The 24,028-nt window shown below is 38.2% G+C and overlaps 2 protein-coding genes across 3 annotated transcripts; one reads left to right on the forward strand and one right to left on the reverse strand.

The window, feature by feature from the left end:
- Positions 1 to 1,164: 1,164 nt before the first annotated feature.
- On the reverse strand, positions 1,165 to 19,762 carry LOC117407499 (MORC family CW-type zinc finger protein 3-like). Of its 2 annotated transcripts, none has more exons than XM_059029087.1 (18): positions 19,639 to 19,762; positions 14,762 to 14,834; positions 14,490 to 14,622; positions 13,759 to 13,977; positions 13,262 to 13,402; positions 12,444 to 12,591; positions 11,953 to 12,081; positions 11,357 to 11,479; positions 11,149 to 11,246; positions 7,886 to 7,993; positions 6,962 to 7,057; positions 6,730 to 6,801; positions 6,392 to 6,434; positions 6,098 to 6,211; positions 5,728 to 5,843; positions 3,878 to 4,757; positions 3,577 to 3,737; positions 1,165 to 2,659 (listed from the first exon to the last, which is right to left on the reverse strand). In XM_059029087.1, exons 1-18 carry the CDS (start codon positions 19,708 to 19,710, stop codon positions 2,509 to 2,511), a joined length of 2,877 nt encoding a protein of 958 aa, XP_058885070.1. In that variant the 5' UTR covers positions 19,711 to 19,762; the 3' UTR covers positions 1,165 to 2,508. The 2 variants fall into 2 exon arrangements, with proteins under 2 accessions (XP_058885070.1, XP_058885069.1); XM_059029086.1 differs by having other exon boundaries at positions 6,929 to 7,057; positions 19,639 to 19,761.
- On the forward strand, positions 19,760 to 23,756 carry LOC131737783 (uncharacterized). The gene is made up of 2 exons (XM_059029088.1): positions 19,760 to 19,846; positions 21,527 to 23,756. The coding sequence occupies exon 2, from the start codon at positions 21,779 to 21,781 to the stop codon at positions 23,681 to 23,683; it is 1,905 nt and encodes a 634-aa protein (XP_058885071.1). The 5' UTR covers positions 19,760 to 19,846; positions 21,527 to 21,778; the 3' UTR covers positions 23,684 to 23,756.
- The last annotated feature ends 272 nt before the right edge of the window (positions 23,757 to 24,028 follow it).

A 24,028-nucleotide genomic window follows, 5' to 3' on the forward strand; every position in this document is an offset into this window, starting at 1 on the left:
CCCTAGACAGGGCTCATCTGAGTTGGATTGTTGGGTTACATGCACGTCTACCTCTTTAACTCAACCCGTTCCAACTCAGTATCCCAAACTGGACATTACTGAGCCTGTATTGGATGTTTGTATTGTTTTGTGAGGTAAAAACCTTTCGCAAGGAAAGAGTACAGACCCCAGCAACACTGTCTACCTGTAATGTTTAAAGATGACACAGTACCAATAATATGATTGTCTATAGGCAATTGAATATAATCATAACCATGGGACACAAACCCAAGCTATTGAAATGGTAGAGGGAAGTTGGCTTGCCTGTGTGTGAGCACAGAATAATACACACACTTGGTCCGTTTACTTATTTATATTTATTTAAAAAAAAAAAGCTTTATGGCACCTGAACCTTTAAATTTAATTTAATTTAATTTAATAAAGAATCTTATAAACATAAAAGGCATAATAAGAACAACAGCACAATAAAATCCAAACACTTTGATTTACAAATAAATTGCTGTACAGAGATTAAGATACATTTATCTGTAGAATTATTATTTTACACAACCCTTTAACATTTGAAAGCCTGGTACAGACGTACAATGTATTTTTTCAGTCTCTGCAAGTCTGGTGAACTGCATTCCAAGAATACAAATAACAAAAAATGCTGCAATAAAAAAGAAAGAAAAGAAAAAAGGCATGCCCTTTCTATATTCTTAAGTTAGAAGAGTAAATGTACAGGTGGGAAAACCAAAAGAGCAACTTGATTACTAAATATACCTGGTCATAGAACTTGTTTCAGTTCTGAGCCTGAACTATGTGGTTTAATACCTATTGTATTTGTATGAAAATAACTTTACACGGTCAAACAAATGAAGTAAAAAAAAAAAAAAAAGCAGCCTGAAGAGCTGATCATGTTTGAGTTTCAAATATTTAATCAGTGAAGTCTGACCAGGCATCACTGGCCTCAATTTTCAGTTTTACTGTTGGATCAGACTTGATTGACCAGACAATGTAAACAGGGATTAATACAGGAAGAATTGCCAAGAATTTACCTTGAAGTGATTTACATTATTCTTTTAGCTATGAAATGTTGCATCTTCTCCACATTTAGGGTCAGGAATAGTTGTAGTTATAACAAACTCATTCAATACAACATTCATCAACAGTGTTGCAAGTGGACGGTTTACCATTTTTCTTTTAATGCATTTTCTTTTACTGCTTGAAATACAGCACAGTACATAAATGTATGTGAATGTTGTTTTCCAGTACGGTAACTTAAATTGCAGTATAAACTGTATTATTATTATTATTTATTTCTTAGCGGACACCCTTATCCAGGGTGACTTACAATTGTTACAAGATGTCACATTATTTTTACATACAATTATATTATTTTTTACACATTATTTTTTACATACAATTACCCATTTTACACATACAGTTGGGTTTTTACTGGAGCAATCTAGGTAAAGTACCTTACTCAAGGGTACAGCAGCAGTGTCTCCCTCCTGGGATTGAACCCATGACCCTCCGGTCAAGAGTCCAGAGCCCTAACCACTACTCCACACTGCTGCATGCATGTAAGTGTAAATTTAATGATGTTCAGAAAGTATATTTCTATACAAAACATGTGCACTTAATGGTCATTTGTGGTATAATGGTATTTTTATTATTTTAACCAGTCCAATTTAAATTTTAACTTAAGTTTAACATGAGCAAATAACCAAGTGGCAGTGAAAATGTATTTTTTTTAACATATGATTATATTAAACAATGATCATCCTTTAGGCAACTTGTTTTTAAAACATGAAAGCCCTTAACGCCATTGGTAAGGGAGAGGATTTTAAAAGATCTGACATTTACCGCATTGTTTGAAATACAAATAAACTCTGTACTGTTCGAGACTGAAGATTCATAACTAGTTAAATATAAAAATATTTCTATTTACAGCATCGTTTAAAATAAAACATAAAAAATAGCTTTTCTTAGAATAAAAATGTATGAAACTTACCATGAGACATTCTACCTAGTTCTGTATACCTACAGACATTCTACAATGAATTTAGTATATATTGTACTGTATTATTTTAATTTCCAGATGTTAACTGTATTATCCTCGCTGATAAATGTATAAACAAAACAATAATTAAAGTTCTGGCATCTAATCCAAATATTTTACTGACATGGAAAAGATATTGGCTGAAATGTTTGTCTACCAGGAATTACTTGTATTTATACATTTATCTTTCATTTTCAATTTTCACTTATGTTCTTCAGAAAACTTAAAACTAGTTTGTATTCATTTAAACTTGAAGTAATAAACATATCAGATTTTACTGATAAATTCAAAATCACAACAGAAAAATAACAAAAAAGGTATAAAGTACAATACATGTTGTTTGTTACATTCAGTAACAATGGTTTAAATTTTCTCCAAAAAATAAAAATAAATAAACAGATCCCATCTTGTAAAAGAAGAGATGCCTTTGTCTGAAGGCAATGGCTGGTTTTCTTTGTGTTATTTCATGTTGCGCTGGTTAACGTCACTTGATCCAGCACCTGGTCCAAAATCTCATCAATAACATCACTCTCATAGTTCACTTGCTGCAAATCCAAAGCGGGAACAAAGCTGACCAGCAACTTCCCTACGCTAATCCGAAGGGACCTTAGTCTCCTGTGTCAAAACAAAACAGGACTGATTTAGAGAACAGCCTAACTATATTATATTATATTTATATATATATATATTTCTTATTTCTTAGCAGACGCCCTTATCCAGGGCGACTTACCACTACTCCACACTGCTGCCCTATATATATGTGTGTGTGTCACCGACTACTATCATTGGAAATAAATACAAAAAACACAAAACCAACAAACTAAAAGCAGAAGGCTTCATGCACTGAAAAATAAATCTGCATAACAATAATAACTGTAATTCTGCTTGGAGAAGTACAGCAGAAACAGCAGGGTTGATCCTTTAGGTCAGGATGAACGGAGCTTTGTGGAAAAGTCTGTGAAGTTTACATTCATATTACACTCTCAATTATCTCTCACATGCAGTATATAAATCAAAGGTCACACAAATTGAGCCTTATTTTTTTGTTTTACTTATATATATATATATATAAAAAAAATGTGTTAATAGCTTTAAAAAAAAAAAAAAAAATTAAAGATTAAAAAAAAAAAAAAAAAAAAAAAAAAAAAAATCAGGAACCCCCCCCCTCAATTTTTTTTTCCAACCCTGATCTGCATTGATCACATCAAGAGCCCCGGGGGACAGAGTAAAAGCAGAAAACCACCAATCAGCAGAGATTTTTCATCTCTGATTTAACTAATATCTGAGACCGTGTAGGCCGTGGTTCCCAAACGCAGCCATTTCAATTCACCCCTGATTTACTGAGGTTCCATGTCTGTCTGCAAAAGTAACAGATGATTAAATTGAAATCTTATATCAGCAGGTATAACACATATGAAAGCATGTCCACACGCACCAACAAAGAAGGGTGATTATTTTACGTGGGCGAGAAACAGGATATAAAAGAAACTGAAGAGCGGATTGGTTAAACCTTGTTTATTCTAAATTCTTACCAACTCTCTTCAGAGTTGCCCACGACATCCTCACACATAGCTGAGCTGCAGCCCTTGTTTTCGTGACTTTTCTGCTTTTCAGATCTCAGATTTTCAATGGTCTTCTTTAACTCTTCACATTGTGGCATGACCTGAGCTTTCTCTTGCTGAAGCACCTCAAGCTACATAAACAGTGCAAAAGAAAAAGACAATTAACATTGCATGGTTTTGAACTAATTTTGGTCATTCTGCTCTCGCTTGTAGAGCCTTTACTAACCATTTTTTATGTATTTATATTCTCACAGATTAACTGAATACTCACTTCAGCCTTGTATCCTTTATTTTCCTGCATACACTTATCCAGCTGTCTGAACATGTCATCTAGCTGTAAGGCTAGTTCATCATCATTGTTGTTACTTTTCTCTGACAAAGCACATTTACTGCAATCAGCTTTCACAGTCTCCTGCACTTTGCATTGCTCCCTCAACCCCTCCATCTCCTTCAGTGTTTGCTCATAAACTTTTACCATCTCCACTTGACTCAGCTGGCAAAAATCTGATCCTGGCATTGTCATCTCTCCCAGAATCTGGCAGTCGATCTCAGTGTATTGATGGCAGACTTCTTTCTTCAAGTACTTCTGTTGTAATTCATGAAGCTGTGTCTGTAAATCGGTTATCTGGCATGTCAGAGTATGAACCTGATTCTTATAGTCATCCCTTTCCTGGGATGTGGTGTCTAATAGCGCCATTAGCTCATCCTGCTGCACCTGGGCCGCCACCAGGGTTTTCTTCCAACGCTCTTCATCACTTTTTATCTTTTCCTTCACCTCTTTAGCCATGTCTCCAACATCCCGAGGAAGATTGTCCTCCTCTTTCGGGATCAAGTGGGGTTTGCCCTCTGTCTGAGTCGTCATGGACCTGCATTGCTCCAGAGGAGAGGAGACACTGGGGCATCCATTCTCTGACTCCAAGCGGCTGTCGTCGGAGCATTCCATGTGCATGCCGATGTGCTCCTGGCTGTCCCTGCGTTCCACTTTGACCCTGGAAATGTCAAGCTTGCTACAGGGTTTTGGGGTGCTCTTTGTTTCAATTATAACAATATCATTGTCTTCTATGGAAGTTTCCCCCTCCTCGTTGACTCCGTTCACTTTCACCTTCTTCAAATTCGGGTTGCCGGTGTCCACAGGCATTGTTCGTTTAATGCTGAGAACACAAGAAAATGAAATTAGCTGGTTAGGTTCATAAATGCAGCAGGTATCTGATTTAGGCTTTGCCACTGTACAATAAAATACAGTTTAGCTTTAATGCAAGAACATCAAGGAAAGAATGCCAGTGCAATCTCTAACAGAGTAAACCAGCACAACAGAAATATTTTGAGATGATCACGGACTAAGATCACATTAAACCTTTTAATGAATTGAGTTTTCTTTGTATGAGGTAATAGTTTTAAAGACAGGCAAAAGTTAGGAGACAGAAGACTAAAAATCAGTCTACATCTTGTATCACTCCCTGCTATTTCCCATACATTGAATCCATTTGCAGTACCTAGGTATTCTTTTGTTTTTAATTAGCTGAAAAATGTAAGTGTAGCACTGTATTACCAACTTTCCATGCTACGCTGTGGACTTTCTGGTTCAATAAAAGTTAACATAATCCTGCAAGTTTTAATGTTTATTTTGTAGTCTGCAGTCGGCAGTTGCAGAAACCCATTTGAGATAAATCATGAACACTGCATTTATCAAATTCTTTTTTTTTTCTACCAAGATATTAAGTAAACAAGGGACATTTCCCACTCCGTCAGTTAACATGGATAGCACAGTGGGACTCCTGTGAGACAGTTTGCTCATTAAAATCATTACCATATATTTAAAAAGAGCAACCAATTATCTAAGCTAGTAGGTGAGGTAACGACAACAAATGTCCCACTCATTATCACTCACTCATCATCTCCCTGAGTTTTAAACAACACAATGCATTTCATATTCGATATGTGTACTGTATACAGTTTACCTCAGTGCAGACAATGTGTGAGAATTGGTCATTTACAAGAGCTCAGTCCAAGTAAGGGAAATATCAATCCCAGCTGCATGAAGGAGTAGCACATTTATATAGCATGTAGTTGAGAGAAAAAAAAAAATCATTTGCAGAACCAAAGTCCTCTTTACACAAGTACCTTGGACTTCTCGTAGCAGCCAATGATCGGACATCTATGATCTGCAAGGTTGTGTTGTTACTGCCTGAAGCAGCAACAACGGAGGAGCTCTGACTGGGTATTGTTATTCTGCAATTCTACATGAAAAGACAAGCAAATTCAGAAACAGAATTTCACATCACTTTGTATACCTTAAAATAAATGTAATTTTGTTTAACTGCTATACTGGAAATGGCAGAATAAAAAATATAACATACATAAATAAATAAATAAATAAATAAATAAATAAATAAATAGTCTCTCTCAAGATGTAACAAAAAACAATATATACAAACATGGATTAGTGCTTCAAACCTGCTAATGAAAGAGAATGGTATTTCTGTAAACGTACAGTCTCACTCAATCTTCTCTTCAGGGCCTCATGATCCCTTTGTAGTGCTTCGTTTTCTTTTCTGAGTTTTGAAAACATTGTTTGAATTTCTGATTTCCTCCTTTCTTCCTCCATCTAAAATGATAAATGTGAGTTACTGGGTGGGTAAATAAGAACCGAAACTGTGGTGACACAATGGAATTAGCATAAACTATCAACATTCTGCAATCATGATTTTGATATAGAGTAAATGCTCAATGACAGCAAGAACAACAGCTATTAGAGTCAGGACATTAAAGAGCAATTAGTTCTTACCTGCTGTCTAGTTAGGTCCTGCCTGAGCCTATTACTCCTCTCCCTGGGGTGGGGGGGGGAAAAAACCCAGATACATCAGCTATACTGAATTCCAGACTCTGAAAAATGTAGGTGTGCTAAATTACGTGGGGGGGGGGGGATAATTAGATATTGCTCATTTTTGTATTTTAATTTGTAAATATTTGTACACACTGAAGAAACACTGAATTATTAACCCATAGGAGTACACTACACCCAAACTAAATCAAAAGCAGCATCAAATAATGTACAGATCTCAGCCTATTTCTTTACTAATTCAAGGTTGTGTGTATAGTGGGGTTGGTAAAACTGAAACACACTGTCTGAAGGTTTTCTCATAGGTGGCATGGATTTCATCCTCATCTTCTGGTTCTTCCTCTACAGAGCAGTTCCTGGAAAAAGAAGGAGGTTTATCTCATAAAATCATTTTTTAAAGACAGCTACACTCCACCACAAGCACTTGTTTTAGAGCAATCAAAGTAGAGACATTAAAAAGCCTTGAAGGTCTTTCTAACTCACCTAAACTGTGTATTAGGGTTCATGTGGCAGTACCACTTTTCGGGCAGTCTATCTGGATCAATGCCATCAGGAAGTTTTCTCCATTTCAAACAACCGTCACACTGGACCCAGTTCTGATCAGGGCGCTTCCTGTAAGACAAACAGAACAACAGCAACATGTTGTTATACTGGAGAGAAACAGCTGCATTTAAAAAAGGCATTATATAGGTGTATTTATCTTTTATACATGCAATCTTTGTTAAAAAATAAATAAGATCAATTCAACTTGTGACAAGTGAATACTGTTCTAGTTTGTTGCATTTGATCTAGTAACTAAGGCGTTAGGAGGTGTATTGAAATTTTAAACCTCAGAACTGGGAAAAGTAAAGCTGTTCTATACTTGGTAAAATATTTCCTCAGGTTCAGCTCTGCAGATTCAGGTATCTGTCCCAGTTACTGAAACAACATTAAACTGAAATTTTATCTAAATCGCATTAAACCAAAATCAACCAGAATAAAGTGTTTGTACTTCAGACAGTAACATATTTAAATAAATCTTATATGAATCTGCAAAGAATGGTGCATTTTATTAGAATTGATCAAAAATGGATAGATGCAGGATTCTTTTTTAGTTACCCAATTTGCATATTTTCTGGTGTATACATTCAAATATGTTCATTTTGAATCTCAGCTGGGGGGGGCCTACCTTCATTTTATCACACAGGTAGACAAAGATACCTTTGTTACTCACGTAGTGGTCTGTAAAGTGCTTAAACTTTATTAATCAAACTACTTAAGCTGCTAATAGATGAAAATAATAGCAAAGTAAGTCAACAAAAGTCATCTATTAACATTGCTGAAATATGTAACTTTTCAGTGCACTTGTAACCAATATCAATCCACGGATAAACTGATCATCCATTGTCTCCCCCTTTTTTTATTTAAATACAGTATCTTTTTTTGAAGGCTGCCACTTACTTTGTATCCTCTAATGGTACCATGTTGGTTGGGTCCTCTCTCTTTCGTTTGTATGTATTTTCATTCCAATAATCTCCAAGTTTAGTACCCAAGGCTTGCATGGTTAGTCTGAAAGAAATATACCAAATAAAGTCGAATGCAATTCATTTCAAAATCTCAAGTGACAACGCAGGGCAAACTGAAAACATCTACAACAATAAAGCACTTTTTGGTATGTTGTAAGCGGCTTGGTTTGAGACTACAGTGCATTTACAGATTTAAAGAATATATGAAGCAATTTCAGAAAGTGTAGGAATTGAGTAGTTTCCAATCTGAAATATTTAACTTCGGAGAGTTCGAGGACTATAAACACCTACTAGACAAGGAAAGTGCAATTAATAGCAGCAGTTTATTGAATACAGAAATCCGAAAGAACAGAAATCTAAGAAGTCAGAAATAACTCTTAAGCATCAAAGATAATCAATAGTATCAAACCTTCAATCTTACTTATCTAAATAAACTTTTCTACAGACTGCAAGTTTACTTAAAAGCTCTTCATGTAAATAGCAAGGTAGTCTAACTTTTCAGGTACTTATCAAGTTTAATTAAAAGTTACTCTTGAAAAGTTATGTAACTATAGTAACAATTACTCGTTATGTTTTATGTAACTATACTTCATCCAATTATGTTTCATGTGGAGAATGTAACATAGATTATACTTAGGGCTTGAAGTTTTCAGTTTTAACAGATAGCCGAATGAACACAATGTTTTTAAAACAATGTCAATCATTCCCTACTCTTTCTACATAAAGAAAACGGCTTTCAAAAGGCAGGCAGTGAGCAAAGACATTGGTACTGACCAATCATCAATTTTGTGGACCTATGTACAGTAATATACTAGAAGTCAATGTGTCATTTGCTTAGCAACAGGTTTAACAATTTGCGGTCCTATGTCGGACCTGGTCCGACATTGCAATTTTCCCTTTCCAGTCCAATGTCAGACCCTGTCCGACATCATCAAAAAGACGTAAAAAACAGGTCTCTAGTCGTTTTTTCTCCGGAAAAAGCTGAGAAAACCATTCAATGGCCGAGTGAGACCGATAGGCGCTGAAAAAAAAAAGGGGGCGTATCTGAGCAATACACTTAGCCCCGGCACCACAGAGATAACACGGACATAAACAAACAAGATAGTTGCAGTGATTAAAGAATATCACAAACATTTGCAGAGCTTTTTGAGATGTTATAGTAATAAAATAATGACTTGGATCGCATTATTGAGGAGTTTGGTGATAAAACGAGTGATCAGGAGATGATTTATCGGGATGCACTACTATGAAGAGGTATGTGAAAAATACAGCGAACAAGGGGTGGGGCGGGGCTGGAGATGCAGTACTGGGTGTCCTGTTAATATGCAGTGCCTTTTAAACCTGTTTTACTGTGAAAAAAAAATACTTTTAAAATAGCACGTCTAAAATAAACTGCTCGTTTGAAAATAAATTGGACCTGACACGCCTGAGACGCACTGAATAAATGGACCCCTAAAGGTTATCGACCACGAACCTGGTTGTAAAACAAACCAGCAACATGGCATCGCAAGCTAGTTTTTATGACAATAACCCTTTAAGGACGGAGATCGTGTTAACACGATCATACTGAAATGGTCTTCTAGGACCGCGATTGTGTAAACACGACATAAAACACAGTTTGTTCTGATGACTTACAGGGCCACCGTACTTTGCATTACAGTCTTGAAACACATATCGTTGTATAGGGGAGGGATTCAATTTCACTTCCTGATAGTCACTAAGAGGAGCATTTAGTGTCTAAAGGGCGGAGACAGTTTTGGCAGTGTGAAGAGACTAAAGAAACTAGTTTAGAGGTAAGAGATAAGAAAGACACAGAAAAACACTGCAAATCTGATGTATTTGACAGTTATATTAGAACTTTTATTCTGTCTCGTGTTTTAATATATATATATATGTTTTTACAACATTCATAAATATCAAGAAACATAAGTGGACATAAGCAGATACTATTTCATGAACTAAATTTATCGTGTACGTTTTTTTTCCTTATTACTGATAATAATGGAATGAAAAACTTTTATTTATAAATATTTTTTTGAGTAAATCGAGAGTAGTGTCCATTATTAAGTGTAAAGACCTTGAGAAGGGTATTATGTCATTGCAATCACAGGTGAAACAACATCTTGTAATTTGCCCAAACATCAATATTTTTCAACAAAACCTTCAGGAAGTATTGTAAGGTCCCTCGGGTCATAGCAGAACACGTTTTTATACATGTATCTCTAAGACGAATGCATAATAAATATTGAACATTAACAAAACAAAATCAATTCAACAATTAATATTGTGTTGAAAAAAAGTACTTCCCCAGAGTGTTCTGAAAAAACGACACCATTTCTAAGATGCTACTGTAAAAAATAGATTTTTAGTGACTTTGTAGGAAGAGAGTCAAATACAGTCAAAAAACACCTGGTCCTGGGGGAGCATCCCACTGAAAAATGCTTGGTTCTGAAAGGGTTAAGGTTTAATTCAGGGATAAACCAAAAGTAACTAAATATAAAACTCAGTACAGTTATTCCTCTACTAATGCATATTCAAGTTTTTCTTGTGTACAACTACCTAATTATTTAGTATAATTAACATTATTAGTATAGTTACATAAATATCCAACCTTAAATCACAGTACCATGATGAACGTTAAATCTTACGAAAAATTAAATAACCTCTGTATGCTGGCTGAGATTAATCACTACAGTATGCTAGTCATACGCTGGGGTGGGCTGAAAACAAAAAACATGAACTAGTCTGTAATGTGATAGATATGCGGCAGCGTAAACAAAATCTGTTACTTCTCACAATTCCCCGATTCAAAGTGCATCTAGACTTCTACATTGCTGGAATCCTAAATGTGGACATCCTCACTGTAACACAGGAAGTAAACCTTTGTATATGTATAAGTGAAATGTACATTTTATGATACCTTTGGGTTTTCAGAGTTAGAGAGCATTGTGCTCCTTTTTGGCTGAGCTTATGTAGTCTTTTATGCAGTAGGGGTCTGTGGTGCACTTTCCATACAAGGTAATAATTCCAGTTCCAGAGTCTTGGGTTTTGTAATTCTAATGGCTTTTTCTAAATATAGTTTGGTTCCATGGAGCCAGGCTGCCAAAAATTATTCCTACTTAATTAGTCTGGTTGCCAATAATTAATCAGTTTACCAGGAATACCTCATACAAATGTCTGTGTCCTAAAAAATATTACCTGTATTCATTGGTGTAGTCAAAATCCTGTTTGTTATGAGTTGGTTTCAGAAAATTGCACTCAACAACTCCAATTACCCCAACACCTTCGTGGTTGGCCTATAAAAACAAATTAAAATGCAATAGGGTTGTTATCAACAGCTAATCTTATCACAGCTATATAAACATACATGCACAATCTTCCAGTAATGTTCCTTTTGTACACCTACCTTGAGCTGACCTCCGACCCTCACATAGGCTTTAATGAGGCGGTTTCTATGGTACATCATAATACCGTACTGCTCCTTGCTCTTTGTGTTATAGCCAAAAGTCATGACAATATTTTTGCTTTTCTGATCAGAAAGTTTAGGAAAAACAAGTTAAAGCAATGTTTGCTAGCGTTTTCCTATTTCCAGACCACTTCAGGGTCCTTCCTAGACTCCATGTAGAGGTATGCAGAGTGCTCCCTTGATGTAACTGAAGACATGTTAATTCTCTAGAATTCATTAAATAAACAAAAAACTAAAACAGTAGTACATAACAAAAACAACAAAAGCAAACATCCCTGTAGTATAATTCAATGGGTACGTCATATTAGAACAAATGGTTTGTAAACATGAACTAAATAGACATGTTACAAATATCATTGATCTACCCAGAAGTTTAATTTCCACTGGACACCACCTGTAAATGACGTTTATTAAGATAATCATGGAATACAACTTGTAAAGACGTTGTTTGAAATCCTACAAGTTAAAATCAACAATGCTTAATGAAACATTACAACTTTAAAAATGCAGTTGGTTCTGTGTGATACAAAGGATACCAGAAATGACGGTTTGTAGGTATCTTTTTGAATGTATGCAAGACTTTTAGAAATTAGTTGCGTTTTCACTTTTTGCCCATTGAGAATAATCTGCATCCGGGGTTTCAGGTACAAGATACTGCAGTAAGCCTGAAAAAGACAGAAGTCGTGGTTTTAAAACATTTTATTTTTAATGAAGATGCTAAACATTCTAAGCAAAGCACAGTCAACAATCTAAACACTAAGCAGGTTCTGACATAGTGCTGAAACGTGAATTATGTTTTTCAACGAGTAGCTAAAATAATAGATCTGTTATCAATATATAGTTCTCACATGTTGTTCATGCAGTTATTATTATTTTTTAATCAAAGTAGCACAATATTTAGTTTGTGCTATTTTGTTTTATTGAGCAATGCCGCTTTGTGTGACATCCCCCCCACTGAGGTGGAGAATAAGGTCATATAGTGGATAACAAGGGTTACAAAACAAATGTGCCTTTTTCCCCTCCTCACCCGTAATGAGTAGTCACTCTCTGGAACAGTCTGGTCCATTCTTTCTTGCCTCTTGTAGTTCTCATTTGTTTTATCCAACACATCAGCCGGGATCCTGATGTCATATTTGTCAGTATCAAAATCAAATTCTGTTTTCCCTTCGTTAGACCTGAAAAATGTCAGATGCCTCATCATAAATAGAGCAGAATGCGTCACATTAAAACGATGTATGCTGTGGTATAATATGGGGTAAAAATACAGAAGGGAGATACATAGGACCCCAAATAGTACGAAGCCTTTACCCTGGAATGCAAGGTATGCATTAAAAAAATGTTTTTGAAAAATAAATGTAGTTCTTAGTAGTTCTGTTTAAATGAGGAATGCAAAACTACATCTCCCAGAATGCCTCAGCTATCCAAGAACACTGAGGGTGCGTTCATTCTGCGCAGATTCTGTGCAGAATCTGACCAATTTAGCCAATGTGCTTCTAAGAATGATCTCCGTGAACACACCCTGACTGACTGGCAATCAGTTAATACACCTGTCTGTAATTTAACAAGCCAGGCAGGTATAAAAGGACAGGTTTTAAAAGACAATAGCTGTTATGTGTGAAGGTAGGGACCTGAATATGGTGTGTGTTAAAACAAAGTGTAATAAAACTGATTTGTAAATTACATATTAAAAGTCAGTAAACTGGATTAGCCATCTGACAAAGTTAGGGGTCCTGTTAACTTTAGTTTTGCGCTCCAATAAATGTGTTTGAAATGCATTTTGATAAACCAGTACTTTATAGAAGTAATTGTTGGCTGACCATGAATAATTATCATTATTAAACTTACTTTCTTAAATTCCAAATAATGATCCTTGTTCCACACTGCCCTATAATGGCTTCCAGTTCTGCAATGAGTGCCCTTTCAGAAGAGAACAGCGAATACTGCAGTATTGCATTTAAACTTGCCTGGGATTCTTCTCTGCTCTTGTGTAATGTAGCAAGTTAAGGAGTGTTTTCTGGAACTGTACACGCTAGCACAAGCAAGAAATGGCTTGCTGCAAACTCTTTATTGTGTCTAACTAGCTGTGAATGGAATTACTGTCTTTCAAAGACTTCTCACAAGAACTAAACTGGCTAATGTTAATCGCCACAGCTGCTACCTTTGAATGTCTTCTACAGAGTCAGCTGCAGTGCAGAGCGGACAGCTCTGGGGTAATACATTACAGAGTGCCACGCCTCTAGAGCATCACGATGGAGCACCACTGTGCCAGTCCCTCAGCTTTCAAGTAACAAACTCTAAATTAACAAAACATTTAGGGAAAACACTTTACAATCAAAAGGATATGTTGGCCCAGGTAGTAGGTTATTATAGGTACAACCACGTTCTCTGATTTGATGGCTTCAAGGTAGCTCTGAGACAGAAAGCCTATGCTCATGCTTCTGCTGTTTTTACTGAAAACGAGCGCATCTCTTCCCAGGCGCATAGAACCAGATTTAAATCCATTTCCATATAATCCAACTGGAACATGGCCCTTCACAGCAAGTTTGTCACTGAAGCCAAAGCTGTAAAAAAAAAAAAAAATAAGAAGATCAGTAACATACAGACAAGGCTGTAAATTAAAAAGTGAGCAATGAAACAGTTAAAATCGCCATGTGCTACATCTACCTTACGTTCATGTAAAAAACAGAATTACGTGCGATACGACAGAAACTTTCATATGACGAGATTCTGATAATCACTTTTACTTAAGCTAAGGAAAGTCCTTAGCAATTTTATTCACAATTGAACAAGTGGTTATCTGTATATATGTAAACCTTAAGTAGTGTTGATTTTGATGAGGATGCCTTCAGTGCAGGGAGTTGAAAGGATCGAGCGAGTTACTGGTTCCCTCTTGTAGTCACGTGTAGTATTTGTAGTATGAGCACACCTTCCAATTACTGCCATCAGCTACTACATATGGTTAGAAAACCACAAGACTACAATCCCTGCTGTCTTTAGTAAAAAAAGTTTAGCACCCACATGTGTACACTTTGACAGCATATGTTGCATTCATCAATACTTCAAAATGACTCGCCTCAACATTTTGTGCATCTTGTCCCGATCCATTCCATTTCCATTATCCATGAAAGTCAAACAAGTTTGACCATTAATCAGTGTCTTGTCAATCCACAGCTGCTTAGCATTCACATCTGGATCATATGCGTTATCTGGAAATTAATATACAAAATTAATACAGCATTTGACTTTCTTATGAAATCAGATTAAAGTAATCTGTTCTTAAAATTAAGCAGTCAGACTCTCCATAGCTAAATCCACAGGATACATTTTTTAAAGTATAGTACTCACCGATCAATTCAGCAATGGCACTGAAGGGCCAGGTGTGACTGGTAGAATTTGTATGCAGAAACTTCGGACACAGCTGAAACAAGAAGATAAACAGAACATTAGTGAGGCATTGTACTCCCACACTTACTGTATGTATAGTAACAGGTAAACTGTCTGCTTCAAATTAAACCTAAAAAAAATGCAGAGGCAAAGATTCCCATTCAGTTCAATTTGACAGAATATTTTACAGTAACAGGGACTGCATCCACCACCTATAAAAAGGGCTAATTTCCAGATAACCACGGATACGTGTTTTTTGCAATCCAGGGTGGTTCCCCAGTCCTTTAATAAACATACTGTTGTGGCTTATGTTTATGGCAGTGGGGTGATAATTTGATCAAGGGTGAAAACACAAGAATGTACCTGCTGCAGACAGGACGTTCACCAGCATTTAAATGATTGCCTTACATAAGTAAAATGGAAGACATTATTGATACCAGTGGTACCTCTTTCTGCAGTAAATGTTTTTGCCAGGCTCTGCATATTAACAGGGATTTTTTTTTTTTTGCAAACAGGTCTCACAAAATTATATATATTTTTCAACACGTAGCTTTACATGCAAATTCCTGTGAATTAGGAGAGGTGTAAAACAACTACATACACATGTTATCAGGGTATTGATGTTTAATAATATCAAACAATACATTGCTTGAACAGTAGCAAAAAAAACATTTAATAACTACAGTAACATTGTGGACAGGGCAAAAATATAACAAAATAGAAAAAGCTGATTTTCTATGCGTAACATTTGTGTACCATGTCCTGTTAAAGTGAAACTTAATTTAGAACAGCTTTAAAAGAAACAATGAATAAAAAATAATGAAAAAGTGAACAGCAACAAATGTACAGTACTAAGAAAAAAACAGTGCTAAGACCAGTGTGACTGTGGCACAGCAGTGATTGTGTAGACCACAGAATATGGGGACCTCGAAGTATTTGTTAAAACAAACATTAATGAAGAACTGTCAATGTAAATCACGCAAGAGGCAATTCAGAATTATATTTTGCTGAATTTATCAACAAACACATGCAAACAGATGGACATGCTTTGCTTGTGATTTTGTGGCACGTGATACAAGACATCTGCCAACAAGTGCAGTTTCTAGTCTGTAATCTATAGACATTTTAGAGCAAAATTCATCTATGGCAAGCTTAATTATTCTCAATTGTACACAAATGCAATTTGTAAACTCAATTTGTTATTTAGTTTTATTTCTAACAAAAGTTTTTGAATGGAAACATTTTACGGTACTGTAAAGAGTCTGCAACGCTCAGGGATGGATCAATTTAGGTATTGTCTTTGAGGGAGATGGAAATATTTTAAAATAATTTATAAATTCAAAATCTAGAGACTTCTACTTTTTCAGCGCTATACAGATTGCAGGGGCGTTTCTATCCTTGCAGCTCGACTGGTTCACTAAATTCTTCAAGATACACCGGAAGTTTCCCGTGACCCCTCCCCACCTCAACAAATGTATAACATACTTTAAGAAACTGTTTCTTTCAGTGCAGTTTGGAACACATTTGCAAGTAAATAACATACTAAGAGTAAAACTATAATAACCAATACTTGGAGTAATTAAAATATTAAAAATAGCTTCAGTCTGGTTTTTTTTTCACTCTTTCTCTAAGCGGAAAACCACTCCCTATTGCAAAATAACGCAATATAACCTCATAATAACGCACAAACATTAGTTTCTTTGTGTCGCCAATGTGCTTCCATACATGTTTAATCAAGTTTTGAGAAAAATAAGGTTCATGACAAAGTCTAACCATTACATAATCAACTTGCAAATAATATGAGGCGTCGTTAGGGACAATTCAGAGGCCTCATACAGTACACACTGAAATATCATACACTACATAGTGAAATTTCATACGCTACATAGTAAATACGTATACACTACATACTGTCTTGCTACTGATGATTTAGGGTCACAATTCCTTATACCACCTTTCTGTTCACAAATTCATTTTTTAAATTCTCTTTTATTTTACCCACGCACAGGGTGGATCAAATCAGGTTGTCCGGTCGCCAAATGCGACCTTCAGTTTTAGTATGGCCAGTAGATTTTACCATAAAGTCGCCATGGTTCTGTAGTAAAGGCTTTCTGCTTAACTGTCAGACTCTGCACCGCCCTGTTGATCTAGCAGAGCCAATCCTTTTGTGAAACCAGACCCCTTTTCTTGTTTCCATAGTAACGCACACCAGCCAGTCGAGTTAGAGTAGAACAGAGGAAATGATCCTTCTGAATTTATTCTGCGTCTCTGCAGTTCGGAAGAGACGTCTATTGCCAACTTAAAGAATTAACAAACTAAAAAACTTTAAAAGCAAGTAGACTCCCCTCACCCCAACAACAACAACAACAACAACAAGGGACAAAAGGTGTGTGAGGTGTCTGTGCTGCCTTACGGCACAGACAGGGGGGTTTAAAATAACTACACAGCTTTTAAAAAATTCTCTGTGTTGCAGGAGTGATGCTGCGCTACAGGCCACTGAGTTTCCCTGACATGCTTAGTTGATCAGCTTAGATGGCATGGGAAATAAATAAAAATAATTCTCAAAATATGTCTCACTTACCCTAAATAAAACGTGAAAGAAACTGAAGCAACAGTCAAATCTATTTGCATTTGGATTTGGAAAACCCACATCTGGCTATCTCCATGAAAATGAGAATATAGTTCCCTGGAATTTCATGGAGTTAGTTCTCTGGCACATTGATTGTATATTAGTTCCTCCCACAATTTAAAGATAATAAAAAAACACCCATTACATGAAAACAAAGCAAAGCATGACTCCTCATATTGTCCCCATTTGAAAATGTTGGCCACCATAAAAGTTCACGGAAACTAAGCAATACTTTCTGGACAGGATGGAGGGATTAACTCCATCAACAAGCAGAATTAGCAGCAGTGTTAATAAATAATTATTTTAAATTTGAGGAGGTATATTATTTAAAAAATTAAAAAAACTGCAATGCTTTTGTCTTTTGCATCTAATTATGCAAATGTATTGAGTTGAATTATGTATATAACAATCCCTATATATTGCTCATGAAAAATTGGTATAGATACACAGACAACACTTTGACCCGGGTTAAGCAAGACAAAATGCATGATGGACGTTCTTAAGCCGACAAAATAACAAACAGTCACACCTGCGTGAAGGTTTCACTTCTGCAAGGAATGTTTTTGTTTATTCTGTTTATCCATATTGTTTTTGCTTGAGACACACCATGAGCCAGATTGCAGCAGGGATGAAGAAACATTTGCTCTAATCGATATCTGGGCCGACGGTGAATGAACTAATTGTAATAATCACACAATAACTAGATACAAATGTGATTAGTTTTGTTTGAATATCCCCTGAAGAAAACAATAGCCTGCCTGCTGTTTAAAATATATATATATATATATATATATATATATATATATATATATATATATATATATAATAAATAAAGTATTTTTTTTTTATTTATGTAGTATATGCAATTTCACAGTGCAGTGTATGCGATTTCACTGTGTAGTGAGCATTTTTCACACTGGTTTCCAACATTGTTACATCTGATTTGAAACGTCAGGTTCAGTACAATAAAGACGGTGAATAGTAGGGTGGTCATTGAATAAAACTGTGTGTCAATTGATAATGGCATTTTTATCTTAAGACTTACTTGTTATATGAATGCACACCTTGCACAGTTGATAACTAAATACATACATGCAATGAAGTCAATCTTATATATTGACTGTGTGTTCCCAATTTTGGTACCAAGTATTGGAGACTGACCCATTTCAGTGTGTAGTGTATGCGATTTCACCGTGTACTGCATTAGGGGTCCGTTTTAATTATGCCCCTAACGGCGGCTCATAAAATAAAACTAGTATGTCAGTAACAACACTAACATACATCCTGTCGTATGTAAATCCAAAATGAGCGCTATCAGACTAAAACGTTGAGCATGTTACATATCAACTATATATATATATATATATATATATATATATATATATATATATATATATATATATATATATATCAACAATATATACACAGACAACCCTATACTCACCGAGTCATGCAAACAATTATAATTCAAAGGGAGTGAAACCACTTAACTACTAAAAAAAGCGTCATAAGGTAAGTTTCGATTGAACGAAAACGAAACCAATAAAAACGCAATGGACATCCCCGATTGTTATTATTATTATTATTATTTATTATTATTGTTATTATTATTTTTATAAATTGGAAGCATGGCAACTTTAAAAAAACAATTCTAGTCTATTATTTGACGCACAGACGTGACTGAATCGCTACAGAAAATAATACTTGCTGGAAATATTCACTCTGCATTGTGCTCTGCGAGACAGTACCCACGTTTGAAGATTGTTTATTTAGCGTTTTTATTTACCCATGTAGTGACAGTTTGTATCTACAGTGTCTAATAATGTTGTCGACTTCCTCATTTTCACAGTAATTCGCGATGCTTACATATATACTGCAAACTAAACATTTGATAAACAACAGAAGGTATTGTTCCTGTTAGCTTGAATTATCCAGAAATGTGACAATTCTCAACTTGAAGGATTTATGTTACATATTCGACATTTACTGACATCAACGCCGATATGAATAAGGTCGGTACCAATGCACTACCAACCTCCCGTATATATATATGCTTTACCTTCACCCCGCCATCAACATGCCACCTGAACTCCGATTATAATCACCTATACGCCCACGATTCAAACTGTAAAGGAACTCAATACAAATTATATACAAATAAAACAGATTTACGTCATCACGGAGGGTGTTAAAATGGTTTAAATCTTACCGCACTCAAAGGGATCCCATTCTCCGTTTGCGCAGCCATCTTTCCGAATGATTTGGTTCGCATATTGAGCATACTCCAAACCTGAAACGCCCATCCAAACGTCAGACCTGACGTTCCTACGGTTTCACGTGTTACGTCATAGTTTTGATGTACACTACAAAGATAATGGCAGTGTTTGTGTTTCCATTGCTGCCTGTAGTGCTGGAAAGTAAACGTTCTTAATTGTAATATTGAATTAATAACATCATAACGAATTTATACTCACACTTGTTCATTATTAAGCATAGGATTTTGTCACGGAGGCCACGGAAATCGTGAAAATCGTGAATTTGAAGTCCGTGAAATCTTGGAAACGGATGCAAAAACATATTTGGTTAGGCACTGCCTTTATTTCCTTAAAAAATGCAGTATGTCATTCACTGAAAATACAAATCTGCGAGTATGTAAATGGTTGTCACGGCATTTAGGTGTAGTTAGGTAGGTCAGCGGATGATATTTTTATTTTGTAGCTGAGTGAGCATGTAAAGAACACAGATCGTATGTGACTGTAAAATCTCTTGTGTGATCTTCACATACATACAGCGCTTGTTAATTTATTTTTTAAAACAAAAAAGTGGGCTTGCATCTTCAAAAAAATATTAATGAAATTTCTTGAAACTTTTTTTTTCATACAATGTAGCTAGTGTACCCAAGTAGTCTGTTGAAAATAAATACTCACTTTCTCTAAAACTAAACATTGCTAATCAAAATACTTTACGTTGAACATCTTTTTTATTTCATGTAAACCGTAGATAAAACGAGAGGTTTCTGGTCTTTTTTTCTGATCTTTGTGATGCCCCGTTTCTTGGAAACGGTGCTGCCTGTGTGATTTGACCTTTCAACTCTCTGTTTTTTTTTTTTTCATTTTTAAAGGTCCAGTGCTCCGTAGGCTACTCAGAAACAACCAATTTAAACGTCTCGTTCTTATTATTGAAGAGAAAATATATACTGTTTCATTTTGAACACGGTAATAAAAACAATTATTTGACATGCTGATTTTTTATGTCTGTTTCGCTGTGCGGCCGGTCTGAAAGCCTGCATCGTACAGTATTCTGAAAAAAATAAAAATAAATGTCATGTTGGTGTGAAAGGACCTTTAACTAAGCTTTGTACTCTAAAGTAACATTTAAACTTGCCAACAGTCAAAAGCAATAGTCTTTATATTACTGTTTTTGGTGTTTCATATATTTATATAATATGCCTAATAATTATAGGAGGGTTGGAGTTTTTTTATGGTAGATTTTCTCAGTCTTGGTTTAATAATAATATTATTATTTATTTCTTAGCAGACGCTCTTATCCCGGGCGACTTACAATTGTTACAAGATATCACATTATACATTATTCACCTTATACAGATATCACATTATTTTACATACAATTACCCATTTATACAGTTGTGTTTTTACTGGAGCAATCTAGGTAAAGTACCTTGCTCAAGGGTACAACAGCAGTGTCTCCCACTGGGGATTGAACCCACAACCCTCCCTCCGGTCAAGAGTCCAGAGCCCTAACCACTACTCCACACTGCTGTACAGTAAAATACATTTCATTAAGGAAAAAATGTGTATAATAATTGAGTGCTGGGACAAATATCCAAATTGGAAATACCTGTAAATGTATCGGAAGCGAAAAAACAAACAAACCTCTGTGTCACTCAGAAATTACACAGTTGTCAGAAATGAGAAATACGTATTGCAACCTGTTTTGTCTTGTGCAGATTTACAGCCTTGCCAGAAGTTGGCAACATTTTCTACATTTTTTTTTTTTTTTTTTTTTTTAATTTAGTAGTCGCCAATTGATTTTATCCCATTTTTCTCCCAATTTGAAATATCCAATTATATTTTTAGGCTCAGCTCACCGCTACCACCCTTGCGCTGACTCTGGAGCAGCGAAGACGAACACATGCTGTCCTCCGAAACATGTGCCATCAGCCGACTGCTTCTTTTCACTCTGCAGGTTCGCCATGCAGCCAGAGCTACAGCGTCAGAGGACAATGGATCCCCCCCCCCCCCCCCCCGGGCATCCACGGTCGGGCAGTGGAATAGCCTGGACTCAAACAGACAGCCTCCAGGCTATAGGGTGCATCCTGGTTCATTCAAATGTTTGAACTGAATAATTCAAGAAGGATTTGTTTAAAATATGAAAGGCAGGAAATAGTGGTGCTGCTCTGGAACCTCAGCTCTGGCTCCATGCTCTGGCACGCTCTAGTGACCAAGCTCCAGCTCCGCTCTGGCTCCAGCATCCCCAGCTCCAGCTCCGCTCTGGCTCCAGCATCCCCAGCTCCAGCTCCGATCCGGCTCCAGCATCCCCAGCTCCAGCTCTGCTCCGGCTCCAGCATCCCCAGCTCCAGCTCCGCTCTGGCTCCAGCATCCCCAGATCCAGCTCCGCTCCGGCTTCAGCTCCATTCTGGCTCCAGCATCCCCAGCTCCAGCTCCGCTCTGGCTCCAGCATCCCCAGCTCCAGCTCCAGCATCCCCAGCTCCACTCTGGCTCCAGCATCCCCAGCTCCAGCTCCGCTCTGGCTCCAGCATCTCCAGCTCTGCTCCGGCTCCAGCATCCCCAGCTCCAGCTCCGCTCCGGTTCCAGCATCCCCAGCTCCAGCTCCGCTCCGGCTCCAGCATCCCCAGCTCCAGCTCCGCTCCGGCTTCAGCTCCATTCTGGCTCCAGCATCCCCAGTTCCGGCTCCAGCATCCCCAGCTCCAGCTCCGCTCCGGCTCCAGCATCCCCAGCTCCATCTCCGCTCCGGCTCCAGCATCCCCAGCTCCAGCTCCGCTCTGGCTCCAGCATCTCCAGCTCCGCTCCGGCTCCAGCATCCCCAGCTCCAGCTCCTCTCTGGCTCCAGCATCCCCAGCTCCAGCTCCGCTCTGGCTCCAGCATCCCCAGCTCCAGCTCCAGCATCCCCAGCTCCAGCTCCCCTCTGGCTCCAGCATCTCCAGCTCTGCTCCGGCTCCAGCATCCCCAGCTCCAGCTCCGCTCCGGTTCCAGCATCCCCAGCTCCAGCTCCGCTCCGGCTCCAGCATCCCCAGCTCCAGCTCCGCTCCGGCTTCAGCTCCATTCTGGCTCCAGCATCCCCAGTTCCGGCTCCAGCATCCCCAGCTCCAGCTCCGCTCCGGCTCCAGCATCCCCAGCTCCATCTCCGCTCCGGCTCCAGCATCCCCAGCTCCAGCTCCGCTCTGGCTCCAGCATCTCCAGCTCCGCTCCGGCTCCAGCATCCCCAGCTCCAGCTCCTCTCTGGCTCCAGCATCCCCAGCTCCAGCTCCGCTCCGGCTCCAGCATCCCCAGCTCCAGCATCCCCATCTCCAGCTCCGCTCTGGCTCCAGCATCCCCAGCTCCAGCTCTGCTCCGGCTCCAGCATCCCCAGCTCCAGCTCCGCTCTGGCTCCAGCATCCCCAGCTCCAGCTCCGCTCTGGCTCCAGCATCCCCATCTCCAGCTCTGCTCTGGCTCCAGCATCCCCAGCTCCAGCTCCGCTCTGGCTCCAGCATCCCCAGCTCCAGCTCCGCTCTGGCTCCAGCATCCCCATCTCCAGCTCCGCTCTGGCTCCAGCATCCCCAGCTCCAGCTCCGCTCTGGCTCCAGCATCCCCAGCTCCAGCTCCGCTCTGGCTCCAGCATCTCCAGCTCCGCTCCGGCTCCAGCATCCCCAGCGCCGCTCTGGCTCCAGCATCCCCAGCTCCAGCGCCGCTCTGGCTCCAGCATCCCCAGCTCCAGCTCCGCTCTGGCTCCAGCATCCCCAGCTTCAGCTCCGCTCTGGCTCCAGCATCTCCAGCTCCGCTCTGGCTCCAGCATCCCCAGCTCCAGCTCAGCTCCGGCTCCAGCATCCCCAGCTCCAGCTTTGCTCCAGCTCAGGAACTCAGCTCAGAAAACTGGCAAGCTCCACTCTGGCTCCAGGCCCCAGAACCGGCTCCAGGAATCCGGACCTGGAGCATGGCCAACCCTACAGCAAACCTTCAATTTCTGCAAAAGTCATGTACGGTCTGTGGTTACTGCAATCCCCGTCTGTACATAGCGGGGTTTAGGACCCAGGGGAGCCCTCTGTGGCAGGCATGCATTCAGTGCATGGCTTTGCGTGCGATAAGTCCACCCGGTAATATTTATATTTATATTTATATATATATATATATATATATATATATATATATATATATATATATATATATATATAAAAATAAGGGTGAAACCCGGTGATCTGGCAAGTCTAGTTTCACAAAGGGCTTCTGGGCGAATCCCGAAGTTACCACTTTTTTTCGGTACTCGTCTAATGGGTCAAATCTAGATTGAGACGACTTGAAAAAGACTACTAGGCGAAACCTATTTTTTCAACACTTTTCACTGAATTTCGGGGCTAGCCCGG

This window comes from Acipenser ruthenus, chromosome 8 (genome assembly GCF_902713425.1).
Source record: "Acipenser ruthenus chromosome 8, fAciRut3.2 maternal haplotype, whole genome shotgun sequence".
In the NCBI taxonomy this organism is placed as follows: domain Eukaryota; kingdom Metazoa; phylum Chordata; class Actinopteri; order Acipenseriformes; family Acipenseridae; genus Acipenser; species Acipenser ruthenus.